General features: G+C 39.0%; 2 protein-coding genes across 4 annotated transcripts; one reads left to right on the top strand and one right to left on the bottom strand.

Moving 5' to 3' along the window:
• Positions 1-112: 112 nt before the first annotated feature.
• LOC117408414 (target of EGR1 protein 1-like) lies at positions 113-4,606 on the bottom strand. 3 transcript variants are annotated; one of them, XM_034013391.3, is made up of 9 exons: positions 4,542-4,606; positions 4,055-4,124; positions 3,630-3,788; positions 3,289-3,329; positions 2,916-3,012; positions 2,602-2,760; positions 1,948-2,207; positions 1,495-1,672; positions 113-1,145 (listed from the first exon to the last, which is right to left on the bottom strand). In XM_034013391.3, the coding sequence occupies exons 3-9, from the start codon at positions 3,738-3,740 to the stop codon at positions 423-425; spliced, it is 1,569 nt and encodes a 522-aa protein (XP_033869282.3). In that variant the 5' UTR covers positions 3,741-3,788; positions 4,055-4,124; positions 4,542-4,606; the 3' UTR covers positions 113-422. The 3 variants fall into 3 exon arrangements, with proteins under 3 accessions (XP_033869282.3, XP_058887616.1, XP_033869272.3); XM_059031633.1 differs by having other exon boundaries at positions 4,070-4,124; XM_034013381.3 differs by lacking the exon at positions 4,055-4,124 and having other exon boundaries at positions 4,542-4,595.
• Positions 4,607-4,808: 202 nt separating this feature from the next.
• Positions 4,809-8,131, top strand: LOC117405926 (52 kDa repressor of the inhibitor of the protein kinase-like). Its single transcript, XM_034009464.3, has 4 exons — positions 4,809-5,184; positions 5,609-5,759; positions 6,122-6,297; positions 6,686-8,131. The coding sequence occupies exons 1-4, from the start codon at positions 5,035-5,037 to the stop codon at positions 7,052-7,054; spliced, it is 846 nt and encodes a 281-aa protein (XP_033865355.1). The 5' UTR covers positions 4,809-5,034; the 3' UTR covers positions 7,055-8,131.
• The last annotated feature ends 7,637 nt before the right edge of the window (positions 8,132-15,768 follow it).

Genomic DNA, 15,768 nt, shown 5'->3' with positions numbered 1-15,768 from the left:
TAACTCAATTTACAATGACATGGTCTAACATTACCTGCAATTTGGAATTCATTTTCTCCTTTGTCTAAATGACCCCTAGTGGCAGAATACAATCAAATCAAAACATTCCTAGTTCAAAAGTACTAGACCAGTATTTATTTAATAGACATATGTACTCAAAGCTGCTGACATCAATTTAACAAAAGATAAATGAACCTCAGACTGGAGTATTAACAAATCCAAAACTCAAATGCACATTAGATAAATGTGTCACTGTCTGTACACTGGAAAGATTATATCCTAAATATATTTAAAATGAAAAACTAGGACATCCTGCACAAAAATAAGATCAAGAATAAACCTCATGGACCGACTCCTGCTAAAAAGGTAATCATTGTGTTTCAAACATATAGGTATGGCAGTTTCTGTCCACCATATTTTGATCAAATCTTGCCCCAGACTGACTCCATTTTCAGAGTGTGGGCTTTTGAAGACTTCGAAAAGCTGCTTTTTACAATCTGCAGGGGGACAGATTTCCCACTGAGGTACACTTTGTTCAGGCAGTCTGGCAGGCATGCCCCTGAACTTGGGTCAGTTTCTGCTCCTGCCTTCAATGTAGTGACGTATGCAAAGATGTATCCCGTCATGAAAGCATCAAACCCAGCTCTATGCGTACCCCCCTCTGCCATCTTCTGCTTCTCTTTGCCCTTGCTGCCTTCTTTTTCTCCTTGAGGTATCACCACATCATTCTGATCTCCAGTCCCATTTCCTAAGATCACTTGCGGCTCACACTTGTTTTCTGTCCCATTTGAACGCTGTGCTTCCTCAACCACTTGCTCATCACTCATATCCTTCCTCTCCACTTCTTCCGCTAGAAGTGCATCCTTCATGCTGTCCACCACATCAGCAGAGGCTGTCTCCTTCACAGATCCCCGATCTTTCTGCATTTTATCATCCTCCACACAGAGATGTTTGTTTGGCGGGCTGCTTTCATGCTCAACTCGATCAGGCTCATTGGGGGCCCTGGACTCCTCCTGAGCAGCTTTGAATTTCCTCTTGTTCTTTCTCCTTCTCTTATGATCCTTACTCTGCTCATCTTGCTCTATGATAAGGTCTGTATTGTGAGACAGAGTGCACTGCGATCCGTTGGGGCACCAGCCATATGCCTGTGGAGTAGATGCACAACAGAAACCAGTGCAGATTTAGTGTTACATATAAACAGCCATGAAGATTCCGGCAATCTAGCTCGCTGCTAACATTATTTGTAAGTGTGATGTAATTTCTTACTTCAAAACAGCACTGTTTGATTACACCCTAATACGATAAATAATGTTGACAATTTGTCATTTTATTCACTCATCTCTGTTGGATTTTTGTTCCACATGTACTGTATTTTAAAACCTTAACAAGGCAGTCTTTATTAAACACCCTTCTTTGTTGGCCACTATCCCTAGTTAGTAGACTTCTGGGGTCCACTGGACCCTGACACTGTAGGTCAGTAGAATGTATACTCACAGAGAACCTCATACAGATGGCAGGGGGTCCCTCCTCACCAGTCTCTCTCTCCCCACCCCCCTCTGTGCACTGTCGGAAGTCAATGTAGGTGCACAGCCTCTCTGCGTAGTTGCAGAACTCCAAGGAGAGGTGGGGGCCAGGTCCACCCGCTTCTACTGATTTGAAATTTTCTCGCTTACTTTAAAAAAAAAAAAACACATGCATCTTCTGTTCTACTACGTAATAACACGTAGCAACTTTAACTGATCGGTTGTATCACTGCAATAATAATGATTTTTTTTTTAAATTAATTTTTAACATTAAATTAGGAATAATAAAATAAATGTAGTCTGGAAGACAGAAAAAAAGAATACTGTGTACAATATATTACGAGTAATATATTCATAACTATCCTGTTTTAGTTTCTTGGCATACAACAGTAACATTATTCTCTGTAAAGGCTGCGAGACCCACCACTTCTTGTAGGCGTATTCCAGATAGGAGGCCATGAAGCGCACTTCAAACTCTGCAGCATGTTTGGTGTCGAAGATGCCAGCAGGGAAGATCTCAGATAGGTCTGCAGTGAAGGTTCCCAGTCGATCTGGGAGCCAAGCGTAGAAACACTGGTAGAGAAAGACCAGGTCTATGAGTCCATTGTGAAGGACCAGGGGCTTCCGTGCTTGAATCACCTCCAGGAAAAGCGCTCGCATGCTCTGGCTCTGCAGATCACCGCCCTGCCAATAAGAGAAGAACAGTATTTATTTGAAATGTTCAACCAGGATTATATTCCATCGAGATGCAACAACTTGGCTTTAAAGACATCAGCTCTATCCTCCTGCATGACAATACCACTGATTACTTACATTTATATAGTGTCTCTCATAGGCAATAAAACCTTAAAAATAACATCATGATGGAACCCGTCAAAACGCTTTACAAAAAGTAGTTGGCAGACAAAAGGAACCCAATAAATTAAAGCAGAATGCAATAGCAAACATTTAATAGTAGTGTAGAACAGTTTAACTTGCAAAAGTTGCCTACTAAAACCCTTGCAATCAGTAGTAGATTTACAGTGTGACCTTAGCCATAACAACTAATTACACTTACGGGCTCACTGCGAGGACTCACCTTGTCGTTTCCTTTATGGTATGGGATGCCCTGGGCATACTGCTTGTTAAAGTCGAAGCCATGCTGCACCAGGAACTGCACTGACTGTGGCTCGATCACATACTCCTGCATGCAAAGCAGGGTCAGGTTGTACACCTGCACCAGGTAAGTGTGAGGAGCCTGAAACCAACAGTAAAGAAAATGTTAGTGTAAAAATACCAGGTATAACCTCTGAATACTAGCTGATCTAAATACAACCCAATAGTTCAGTTCAGCCAAGGAAAATATCTATGGAAACAGTTGCACTGGTTTTGTATAAACCCAGTATCATTTACCTTGTCAGGAAGCTTTTTGAAACAGGCGATTCCCAAGGACAAAATAGAGCGTGTCCGTGCAGTACTGCAAATGGCTTTGTACCGTTCTTCAATGCATCTATAATGAAATAAATCTAAAGATTAATGATGAATTTGCATTTTGAATATGCACATGTGAAAGTGATAACTGGGTATCTGCAGAAAATTCACATTTGATCATGCATATAAAAAGCAATAAGCAACATTTTTTTGTATCAACTGACTTGTAGCAAGGTGTTTGTTTTGGCTTTTTGTTTGGGGGAGGGCATATTTCAGTTTTTCCCCTATTCACAAGTACTTGCTTTGCAGACAGTATAACAATAATAGTCAGTAACAAACCCATCACAATACTCACTGTGCCAGTAAATCCTTTCTTGATCCAAGACCACTTAATTCCTAGGGGTAAAACAAATATACAGTATACAAGTTCAGTTTGTTGTATATGATGTCTGTGGAATACTGTAGCTGTGGCAATGCCTATTTGTCCAAAAGTCTGGTCCTGTACATACATGTTGAGTCACAGTAGTTTTTTCTAAACTTGTTATTCTAACCTGGCTAGAGTAACTACAGTCTCAACGTGTTCAATCTAACATGACCTAGATGAGAACTACTCTATTTCAATTGTGTACAAAGTGAAAGGTATGAATCCATTTAGCCTAATGAGAGAACATAATGAAGGGTGTGTTGTACACTCACAGTATCCAGCGCTATGAAAGATGATGTTTTGATCGCCAACACCAATGCTGGCCAGAGCTCTTTAAAGTTGTCATTTTGGACATCGATTACAGGGACGATCATGGAAGACATCCTTAGAGGTTTTTTCAGTGCTGAGATGCAAGGGGCGGGTCAGCGTACCTGTGGAACATCGTGCCTTTGCAATTAAAGCTGCATCTGAATAATTCTGCACATTGTACAAAATCACTACGTTAACCCTGAATTACAGTCCTTTACCTAACATAGCCACCCACCCCAAATCTCTCAGTGAAATTAATCATATACAGTAATTTCAATATCCCACAAATTACCTGACCTTTATTAATTAATTCTACTTTCTACTAGTAATCCCGGGAAATTAAAAATCTTGTTTAAGGCAAATACAATTTGTCAGACTGATAACTCACTAAAAAAGAAAGTACTTTAATTCGTTGGTGGTTCGTTGATAGTGGATATGAAATCAAACCGTTATTATATCTGGAAATTGAGAAGAAAAAAAAGTTTACCAAATCAAATGCACTCTTTTACAAAAAAGGTATACTATACGCAGATTTCTGATCTCAAAAGATCAGACCCAACCACCCAAAAAAACTATCAGTTATTACATCTTTTTAAAATTCACACGTCGAACATTATTTTTCTGTTAGTATGATATAGGCTGTATTGAAACTTTTCAATGTGAACTTTTCAATTCACTGTCTTAGTTGACGTAACAGACGGATTGAATTTGAAGTTAAAACCAGTCCAGTGTCAAGCAACTCAACCCTAGTAAATCCACACTCATTTAATGAAATGGCAGTGTTCCATTCTGCGTATAGATAAATCTGACTTTTAGGCTTTTAATTTTTTTTTATATCATTCAGGTTTATATGACCAAAACACGGCATTTCGTACCTCGCACGCTGTATACTCCATGCTTTTAAGTAACTGTGTCTGTTTTGGTTGGGGTCCTCATTCATGTGGAAAAGTGTGGCGCTTTAACAAAAACAGCCCGCACAATAAAGTGTCAGTAAAGTTGCACAAAACCAAGAAAAAGGTGATTTTTTATTATTATTAATAAATACATATAAAATATTTTACGTATTTTTTAATATGCATGTTGTTGTTTTTTTACTCTGGCACATGAGCAGGCAGTTTATATATACGTCATCTAAACGGGGCTCTGAAGAAGCATAGTCGCCATTTTGGCTCAAAGCTAAGTTCTAGCTTTTGCATGGTTTATAAACGTTACCTTACTTTTTATATTATTTCTTTTAATATCCTATTGTGACACACTCTATGTCTAATATTGGTGATACTGGATATTGATTTGCATTTTTTTTTAATTAATATAGCGGATAACACTTTCTAACTTGTGTGTTTTAGTTAAGTAGGATCAGGTAAAAACATGGGAGGATGCTCGGCACCGAATTGCTCAAATTCAACGACGATTGGAAAACAGTTATTTCGTTTTCCCAAAGACCCAGTAAGAATGAAAAAATGGGTGATTAATTGTCGGCGAGATTTTATACCTACCACATGCTCCAGGTTATGCGAGGCAAGTTTTATTTATTGAAGGTACCGGTGTGTGGGGAAACCTAGGTTCAAGCAGTCGGGTTTTTTTGTTTTGTTTGTTGGGTTTTGTTTTTTTTTTAAGTAAATATGGCTGTGTAAGGTGGGCTGAGCTATAAAAGCATTAAAACTGACGTTTTTAAAAATGTGTTCGTTTATAGTGGATATTTCTTTTATATATTGTGAAAGTCTTTGTGATCTGTAAACTTTTTACTATGTCACAGTATTAGGACAGTATATTGATTCTTTGTTTAGTTACAAACGTGAAACAAAACGCATTGTTTTAGACATGATGTAAAGCTAGTCAACTAGTATTTGTTGTACTGCAGTGTTTTCCCAAACACTTCGTAGAAATTGTAAGTCTAGGGTAATTTTCTGTCTTAATACTGAGTTGGTTCTTAATTGTATAGGATCACTTTGAGCCGAGCCAGTTTGAAGAAATCGCAAGATCTCCTGCAGGAGGAAAGAAGCTAAAGCCAAATGCTATCCCTACAGTGTTTGATGTGCCTGATCCACCTTCACCCATCCTTATGAAAGAAGTGAAAATAAAATTGGACTATGGTAAGCTAAGGCTCATGTATCTGAAAACATGGTGGAGCCTCCTGTTTATTTGTTTATTAATATTACTGGTGACAGGAGAAGGTACCATTTGAAGTGAGAAGTTATTATACAGATACCACCAAGTCTCCTTAAGGGTACTGTAGCTCACAACTCTAAATGGGCTTAATACAGAATTTTCACAGCAACACTCAACTCCTGTATCATCCTTCAAGTTAGTTTTGGGCTTTTTTTTCACAGCAGAAATAAAAAAGGGCACTACTGTACTAGTATAGCCACCCATTACACTAAGAAAAGGTACATATTTTTCATTCACCTAAATATGTACATTCAACTAACCTAACTCTTCTTTGTAATGTATGCAGCTGGTAAGAGGACCCGTGGCGATCATGGTTATGCTCGGAAGCAACTATGCAGTGAAACCGGAGAGCCTGAAAACAATGAGGAGAACAATAAAGAAGATTACAGCTGTAGGGAGTGTGATCGGTTCAAGGCGCATTTGGAACAACAATATCTGAACAATGCTATATTGCAAAGACAGGTTAGTTGTAGGATAAAGTGTTCACACAAACATGATTATTACCATGTATAGATATACTAATAGTAAAGACAGGAGTACATACAGTATCATGGCAATCCTAGTTAAATGGTTTTCAATGATACGCTCTTATAAACTACATCTGGATATTTGTAAATGTTGACCAGTAGAAATGAGCTGTTCTAGAAGAACACAACACAGACAAGGTATTTTTTACTTGGCTTTGAATTTCAATTTTCAAGTACTATTCCATTTAACCATCCCCTTCAAAATCAAGTAATAGGTGATGATAATTTAAAACTTTAATTTTAAAGGCAGATAAAGTTTACAATATCCCATTTCTTTACTAATCACAATATTTTCCTCTCTTTCTTTCCTGCTTGTGTATTAGGTTGAAGAAATGAAGAAAAAACTAAATAAACTGAATAAAATAGAAAAAAGCCTGCAAAATTTTCTGTTTGAAGATCAGATACGTGCCCTCTCGCTAACAAAGCGTTCCAGGCGTGCTGTGTGGTCACAGAACACTGTACAATCTGCTCGACGGATCAGAGCTGCCGTAGGGGGGAAAGGTTATGAGTTTTTAAGAGAATTAGGCTATCCACTCCCTTCATACAGGACTCTGTGTAACAGAGTTGAACCAACTATTGTCGCTCCACCTGCAGTTCTAGAAGAGATAGCAGAGATTTGCGCTGAAACTCAGGAAAAATTTGCTCTTGCTCTCCTGCCAAGTTCTAGCCCTGCTACTGTTTTTGGGAGTTAGAGATGGTAGGATGATACATTCAATTTGGACATAGAGCCCTATTCATGAGCAGTATTTGTTGAAAACTTTTTTTTTTTTGAAAGGCAGTTTTGATTAAGAAAATAAGGTTTTTGATTAACATTCTTGTCTGTTTCAAAGAAGCTGTAGTTTATTCTTCTGTTTCCAAACACTGTTAGCCATGGAGAGCATTTATAAAAATAGTCTTTGTTAAAAAATAAATAAATAAATAAATAATACAAAAAACTAAATGTTAGTTTTAAAGTCAATACGTTTCAGACTTGAGGCTGTTGAGCACCGCTTTCAGAGCTGGAAATGTAATTTAGTATATTTTCCTCATATCAAGCAATGTAAATTATACCTTAATCATAGTATGACTAGAGTGGGGTACTTTTTAAATCTAAATCCAACAATGTTTAAAATATGTTTAGTTATGACATGGCAGTTTATATCGATAACAATTGGAAAATGTCTAGAAATAGTGGTGACTAGCCATTTTAACTATTTAAAAAGCTTGGGACTTCAAGGGTTACAAAGAGAAAATAAAAAGTGCAACTGTAATGTTCTGCTGTTGCTGAGACTTCGCCAGTTCAGCCATCACTGCTGCTCATGCTTTTATGCCAACCTTTTTTTTTTTTTATTACTGTCACATTTTGGCTTCTGTAAATGGCTGAGGATGTTTAAAGCTTAGCTGGCTATACGTTAATATGTACAATTGTCTGTGTCTGTTATGGCCTGTTCTGTCACAAAATATTCAGTATAAAAAAAATGTGGAAACTAAGGTATATAAGATGGATTACACAGTCCACCTTACTATGAAAAATTGTGTATCTTGAAATGATGAGATATGGAAAAAAATATATTCTGCAATGTGTGTAATATCAAGTAATATACCTGATGGGTGTTAAAACTATGCTATGTAAGACACATGTCATTCTCTTATATATATATATATATACACACACTGGAAAATAAACTTGTCATTGAGGGGAAGTGTGGTTTTGTCCTATGTGTTTGTGAATCATTACTTGCATGTCCATTCTGTTATAATAAACTCTTTGGTCACTTGGCACCTATTCAGGAAGGCTTTGTGTGGTCTTTTTTCAATGGTACATTTTCTTAGCGAAATGACTTGACATCACTGCACAATGTAGGCACACGTTGCTGAGGCAATATTTGTTGGAGGTTTGTTTATAGAAATTAAACAGGTTTAAAAGAAAAAAAAAAATTAAATAATCTTTGAACACTGTGCCACGTTAAATACCGGTACTTGCACCAACTGGCATATTAGAATATATCACTGAAGGGTATACATTTACAAAGCAAGTAGAATAAAGGTTCTAAAAGTGAGATGTAACTTTACTGGCTAGCAGATTCGCATCTCTCCTAGCAGAGACTTTCTGCAGCTTCCAAAACTCCGAATTGGGTATTGCTGTACCTCCCTGGAAACAGCAGACCGCGGGAGAACCAGTGACTCGGTGACCTCAGTATGGGAAATCATTGTTGTTCTTAATTAGATACACGTTATTTTAGATTGACTTCAATGAGGGTTTTTAGCATATCGACTACGATACGAGTAGCACCGTACCGGGTATATTTTTGTTCAAGCAGTGTTAATGTGCTCTGTATGTACCTAGTCTAATTCTTATCGGTAATGCATGTGTGCTGGGATGTGTTTTGATTCCCAACATAAATACTGTACGAATCTTGGAGGTTAAATGATCTTCGACAGTGTTTGTTTATGGCACCACCGCAATTTTGGCAGAAGTAAATACGTTCAGTAACTATTGAAATGAACTGCTCTCATGCGGGATGTCATTGTAAATGAGATTTCTGATCTCATTAAGTTTTTTGTTGTTAAACAAATACAACTAAAAACGTAGTACCCGTAGGCTTTGGGATAGGACGGTACGCTATCTTTCATTAGAAAATGGGCTTTTTATTTCCTGGCATCTCATTGGCTAGTACTGCATTATCTTTCAATAGATGACCAGGAAATAAAAAACTATGGGCATACGTGCCTTTTCACCTGGACAGGTATCCTTGAGCCACCTACTCATAAAGTTCTAAACCACAAAACTATTTTCTGTCTTTTTTTTTTCGTAACAGTTTCCCATTTTCTAAGCGCAATAAGACCCTCCAGGGTGGGCGTTATTGGGAAATACCAGACCTTCCCCCTTCCAGGGGCTATAAGGCCCAACGCCGCTCATTATGCCTTTAGGCGGTCCAGTATTGCCTGATACCACCCACCCTGTTGGGTCTTACTGCTTACATAATACAGAATGCTTGTTGGCTTTCTATTGTTTCTCTTTCCTCCACATGACAGGGGAAAGCAACAGCGTTTTACAATGAGGCAGTTGAGATCAACTGTGAAAAATGGAAGAACAGCAGCCCAGGAGACTCTTGAAAAGCCAAAGAGATCTCCAAGAAAGAAAGTAAAATCTTCCCAAGCGATCAAAGAAGGTACAAATGAGCATGATTACACAACCACAGCACTACTGAATTCTGTATCATAATAAATCACTCGATGCCACTTTACTCTCCCTCTCAGAGCAGGGGGAGCTTGCTCACTTCAAGATGCACTTGGTCCATGTAGCACAAACCTACATTACTGAAAATATTGTTTTACACAAACCATATGTGTAATAAGATACGGAAAGCAACTGCGGTGTGCTCCCTAGGCATTTAGACTCTCCTACCAGAACCCTGATAGGGATGGGTACTGTACCTGTTTGAAAAAAGAATCAAACATATTTTTTTTGCTAACTAATAACTTGCACTTCTGTCCCTCTTGGCAGAACCCCTAAGTCCTGTTCCTTCCCAGAATTCCACTTACCACTATTTCAAAGACCCAGGTGACATCAGTTCCTTTAGAAAGCAGCTGCTCTGGTGGTATGATGAGTGCAAAAGGGAACTTCCCTGGAGGACCTTGTGTCCCTTCAGGTAACTCAAGTTTCACAGTATTTCAGAAGTAATGTTCACCTGTGACTTTACACTTTTTATTCAGTGCATAACAGTTCAGTCTACAACTCTCCGGAAGATCAAGAGAGCAACGTGGACCGGAAAACATTTAACCCTACTGTGCACCACACAATTTAATAGAAATTCAACAGCCCCAGATTATTGCAGTGTTTAGTAATATGAGTCGTTCCTTAATTTGTTTTTCATTTGTTTGCAGGCTGCAACATAACCTGATGTAAACAAAAGGCTCTACGCAGGTACCTAGATATTAATGTTCATACAATGAATGCTGCTGAGATAACTGAGGAAAGTTACAAAACCCATACCTCACACAATAACTTAGTGACTGCTGAGCTGGTGAATATTTCATGGATGAAAGTAGGTGCATTAATGCTTTCTATTCTTAAAGTTCTCTTATTTTTTTCATGCTTTCACCACACTCTTTAGAATCCCAAGGTGTGTGTGTCGGGATGTCTTTTGCTGCTGTAATTGACAGCATATTATTTAAGTGTTTTGTTTTTGTGTTATTTCAGAGGTGGCCAACAGCACAGGATTTTGCTGCAGCTACTTTAGAGGTGAGGTCATTTTAAAAAAGGCTGGGGACAGGAGAATAAAGTGAGATTCCTGATACTTACCTCAGCCATGGCTGAGGGAATAAAACGTCCTGGAAGAATTTTAAAACAAGCCCTGGAGACAAAAATAGTGAAAATAAGAATAGTATAGTTGACACGCAGACCAAATATACAGGCCCCGTTTTCAGCTATGTTTTAGATATAGATGCCAGTACTGTATAAAGTATGTGAATCTGTTTCTTTTCCCAATGAGCACTTCTCAGTGCATGGATGATATGTGAAATCCTACGGAACATTCGGCTGAATTTATTCCCTCGTTATTAATGCAGGATGTGAATGAGATGTGGGGGGGGCTGGGCTTCTACTCTTGAGGAAAGAGGCTCCACAATGGTTTGTTTGTTTTGTTTTTTATTATTAAACTTGGGGGGATCTTTAGAGATTGAAATGGCGATTTACAGCAAGATGCTGTGTAAAATGCTGCAGCGTTGTCGTTGGATCGTAGCTGTTTCTGTAAAGCCCTCCATGCTGTTTGTGATTGATTGATTGATTGATTGATTGATTGATTGATTGATTGATACCACTGAGAGTTTGTTATGTCTAAAATGTAATCTCCTTGGTGAACCTCTCACTTACATTATACACTCTGTAAATATGCAACAGTGGGGTCCTTTTTAACTGTAGGAGCTGACTGCACTAGCCCCTCTGTCACAGATTCTCTCTGGTGAGATTCATTTTCTAGGGATAATAAGAAGTCATTTTGCCTTATTATATCATAGTTTAAATCGTCCGAAGGGCGTATGACATGTTTTGTGTTTGGTTTCAGGAGTCTAGCCAATACCTTGGTAGACCCCAAGCGAGCAAGAGACTTCAATCAGGCTATGATGGAGCTGGGTGCCACTGTGTACACCCCAAAAGCGCCCCTGTGCTTGGCCCTATTCAGACACACTGCAGGGCCTATAAGCAGGTACAGGAATTGCACTGACGATTCATTCATATAGACGGTCTAGTGACCGCAGTTGATACATGAGGTAGATTGAGCTAGTCTGTTCCATTCTTTCCAGATTATGTGACTAAAGGCCATGCCTACTGTGTTTTGCACACTAGGGGGCAGTGCTGCCTTGCATGTTTTGATGTCTCCCTGCACAGCACTGGTCTCCGGTATTGAAAGGGAACAAAACAGTGGTATCTTTCAGCATGGATAAGGACAGACAAAACAAGATTGGGAGACACTGTTTTGCCAGCAGAGCAGAGCCCTGAGAGTCAGCAGCACAGTTGTAAAGACTAAAAGCAGGAAAAGTTCAAATACAATGGTAGCACATTACAGTCACTGTACTTACAGTTGTACATTATTAATAATGCATAAATTCCGCCTTGCTGTATGCATTCAGCAGCATGTTAAGAATTCAATATTAACCTCACTGTAATAAACATGAACCTGAACAGGTCATGTTGGTGGTCTATGTCATTTAATTGGCAAAGGCCTGTTGTTCCCCTACCAGTATTTTGGATATTCTGTTTTAGATTTTAGAAGCGCTGTCACTCAGGCAGTTGATTCAAAAGCTCTGAAGGAATATAATTTGCTTAGTACAATGTAAATCTGTTTTACTGGCATGTAGGTACAGTGTCTGATGAGGAGGGGAGTGAAATAATGTTTGCTCTGGTCTCTGCAGGTTGAGATCCAGCTTGATTTGGCATCAGAAAGGCTTCTGGGTAAATCCACACTGCAATCTAGTTCTGTTCCGGATATTGAAGAATGTGGTGAGCAAAGTTATTTTCATTGTTGGCTGCCATTCACTCTTTAATTTGTTGTACATATAAATATATATAAATTAAACCGGATTGTTTCCAGTCCGCCACAGTTACCAGTAGTCTGTATCTTGTGTCCAGTGTTTTGGGTGGGGCAGAAGCAGGAGATACGATTTGGCCATGCCTTAACCTTCCTATCAATGATAAACTAAGAAGAATTTCTAAATAACTGATAGGTTATTCAAATATTGACACTGACATTGTACAATCCATAGAGCATTCTTTGCAAACTGAACACCGCCAAGCAAGTATATTTTAGCTCCTATTTTACCATTTTAATATCCAATATGGGGGGAAAAGAACATGTTTGTTACTCAGTAATACACCATTTCATTACTGAGACTCGTTTTGGACACAGTAGAGGTGTGCAATCTTTTGATTCGACTTGAGAAGTGTAACACAGTGAAACACATTGAGTCACAACTAACAAAGCAGTACATTTACATACCACACCTGGAGCTTGTGGTAGTTAAAAGTCACCATCCTGTGAATATTGAACCCAAGTCAGGCCAAGTAAAAAAAAATCTGCTATGCTATCATAATCCACAACCAGGGTTGAAGTAATGCTCCCATTGCATAGAATAGTTTGAGCCATTCCAGGGTATACAGTGAGCCACTTAGGGAAAGCAGAGAGGAAAAGTTGGCCTAATTAAGCCATTATTATTATTATTATTATTATTATTATTATTATTATTATTATTACATTTCTTAGCAGACACCCTTATCCAGGGCAACTTACAATTATTACAAGATATCACATTATTTTTACATACAATTACCCATTTATACAGCTGGGCTTTTACTGGAGCAATCTAGGTAAAGTACCTTGCTCAAGTGTACAGCAACCCACAACCCTCCAGTCAGGAGTCCAGAGCCCTAACCACTACTCCACTCCACTCCCAGCCTCTGCAGGCTGTTACTTTCTGTGCCTCCCTCCTGGGGAACTGTGGGATAGCGGCCTGGGGGTGATGAACATCCCCAGGAAGCCTGTGAAGAAGCAGACATAGATGGTGCGGACCCTGGCCTCTGTACTGTACAGGAGGGGTGACGGCAGAGAGGCCGAATACCTCATTGTACAGAGACCCAGCACAGATAAAGGCAGCTTAGCAGGAGGGGACTAGGAGACTTTTCACACGTACGGTAGTTTGTACTGCTATTATTCTTGCGGTTTATGAGCTAATTAGGCAATATTTCAAATGGTCTTGAATTATCTTGTTTCTGAAACAACCTTGGTCTATTCAAAAAGTAATAATGGGAAACATCCCTTCATTATTTCTGTACAGAAACTAATGTGGATGCCGGATGCTTTTTTTTTTTTTTTTTTTTTTGCTAGTTCTTGATAGAATTGTGTCTGGTTGAAGTTTCATTCTATACAGTATTACCAGCATGGAGTCCGAATCTGTCCCAGCCTGCCCCTGGAGGAGGGGGGCTTCTCTGATAGAAAGCAGAAAGAGGCTGTGCTGGCCCAGGTTCAGAGGGTACTGGGAGACCCAGGCAGCCTGGGGGCCCTGTAACACATTGGAGAGGTGGGAGCTGCAATAGCTGTACATTTTTGTTCCAACAAACACCAGACTTATGTGGTATATCGCTGCAGCCTGTCCGACCCCACAGGTGTGGTGCTGAAAGAGAGTGAAGCACCTACCACCCTCTGGGTAACGAAGGCTGTGTTCCAGCAGTCAGCCGTGTCCACAGCCATGAAGAAGGTACGTTGTGTAAAACACTTTTGCTTTATAGCTGTTTGAATCATTTCAGGGTCACCATGCATTTTTAGTGCCTCCTGCTTGTTTCCCTGCAACAAAATACATGGTCTGTTTCCCATATTGCACACGGTTCGCATTGAAAGCCACTTGGTAGCAAATACAACACTGCCAGTCAACTTAAAGTGGTAGGTTGCGGAAAGAGGTATTACAGATTAATTATTATTTTTGTTTTGCTTCTTTCTAGGCAGAGGTACAAATTGCAAACAAACTAATCAAACAATTATTATCTCCTGTTTGCATTGTCAGTAGCATTTTCACTGTTCTCATAATCATTGTACTGTCCAGTTTTCATTTAAAGTGTACATTGCCCTGTTTGTCAGTGCTAATGAATTATTCCTTTCAGGTCCCCAAGAAAAACAGCAAGTATAACAAAGGTGAAATAAAACAACGGGTCCTGAGTTGACCTTAAATCATCTTGGCTGGTCACTGCCACAGGGATCTGTAGTTGTGAACCTAATTGGGATTTCATTGCCCACTTGCCTCAGGAACCATCCGTTTTGATGCCTCCAATGTATTGCCCTGTATCAGCAATCATCTGTTCACTATACTGCACCTTGGTTACGATTCTGCACACACAACAGCAACTGTGACTTTTATATCAAGGCTGTACCTGAAATGCAAATGTTTAACATGTTTTTCATTCACTTTGAAATCGTTCACCCCAAAAGAAACTAAGATATAGTATCCTGTTTTCAGGGTGGCTGTACCTGAAATGCAAATGTTTAACATGTTTTTCATTCACTTTGAAATTGTTCACCCCAAAAGAAACTAAGATATAGTATCCTGTTTTCAGGGTGGGGGTTGGGAGTTTCTATCCACTTTTCCAGTCACCATGGTCACCCAGCAGATCAGTAACTACAAAGCCTAGAACAAATGGCACTGTTAACTGATGGTTAGCAGTGACACCACAGTGGTGATTGCTATCATGGTGATGTTTGTTGGCATTTTAATAAGAAACAAATGTACAATTATATTAAACAAAAACAAAATAATTGAGTATACATTTCTTAAATATTGTGCTTGTTCTTAGAGAACCGTTCTCACATTGTGACCCATGTGTTCGGTCAAGTAAGTCAACAATTTTAAAATATGGGGATGGGAAGGACAAAACTGCTACAGTTAAGAGACTTGTAGGCATTAACTCCACAAGATTCAACCAAACCAAAACATGGCAAAACAGCACAGATCAAAACATATCTTGCTGTCTGGGATTGGGTTGGTTTGACTGAACTTGTGTTCAGTTCTTCACTAGCCTTGACTAATCAGCCATTAGAGGTTGGTACTAAGAACTGCTTTATTGAGGGACTGGAAATTGTAACTGGGTAATACAAAAGCTGTAAAAAAAAAAATGCACACAAAAAAGTCATAATTATATTATATCTGTACCCTGAACAGTATTTTATGAAAACATGTATTTTGTAAAAATAAATAAATATTTGTGATATGATGGTGCTGCAAGTAGTAGGTTGCTACTAATGCTTTTTGTCTTCGTGGTTCTGGGTGATCCAGGTTTCACATCACCAGTGGTCTTGCCGAGGCCTGGATTGGGTGTGGGGGTCGGGGGAGTGCGTGGTGGTTGCGTCACTTGATTTAATAAACAGGAATAATAAAAAACAAT

This window comes from Acipenser ruthenus, chromosome 10 (genome assembly GCF_902713425.1).
Source record: "Acipenser ruthenus chromosome 10, fAciRut3.2 maternal haplotype, whole genome shotgun sequence".
NCBI lineage: Eukaryota > Metazoa > Chordata > Actinopteri > Acipenseriformes > Acipenseridae > Acipenser > Acipenser ruthenus.
This window is presented reverse-complemented; position numbering and strand designations above follow the sequence as displayed.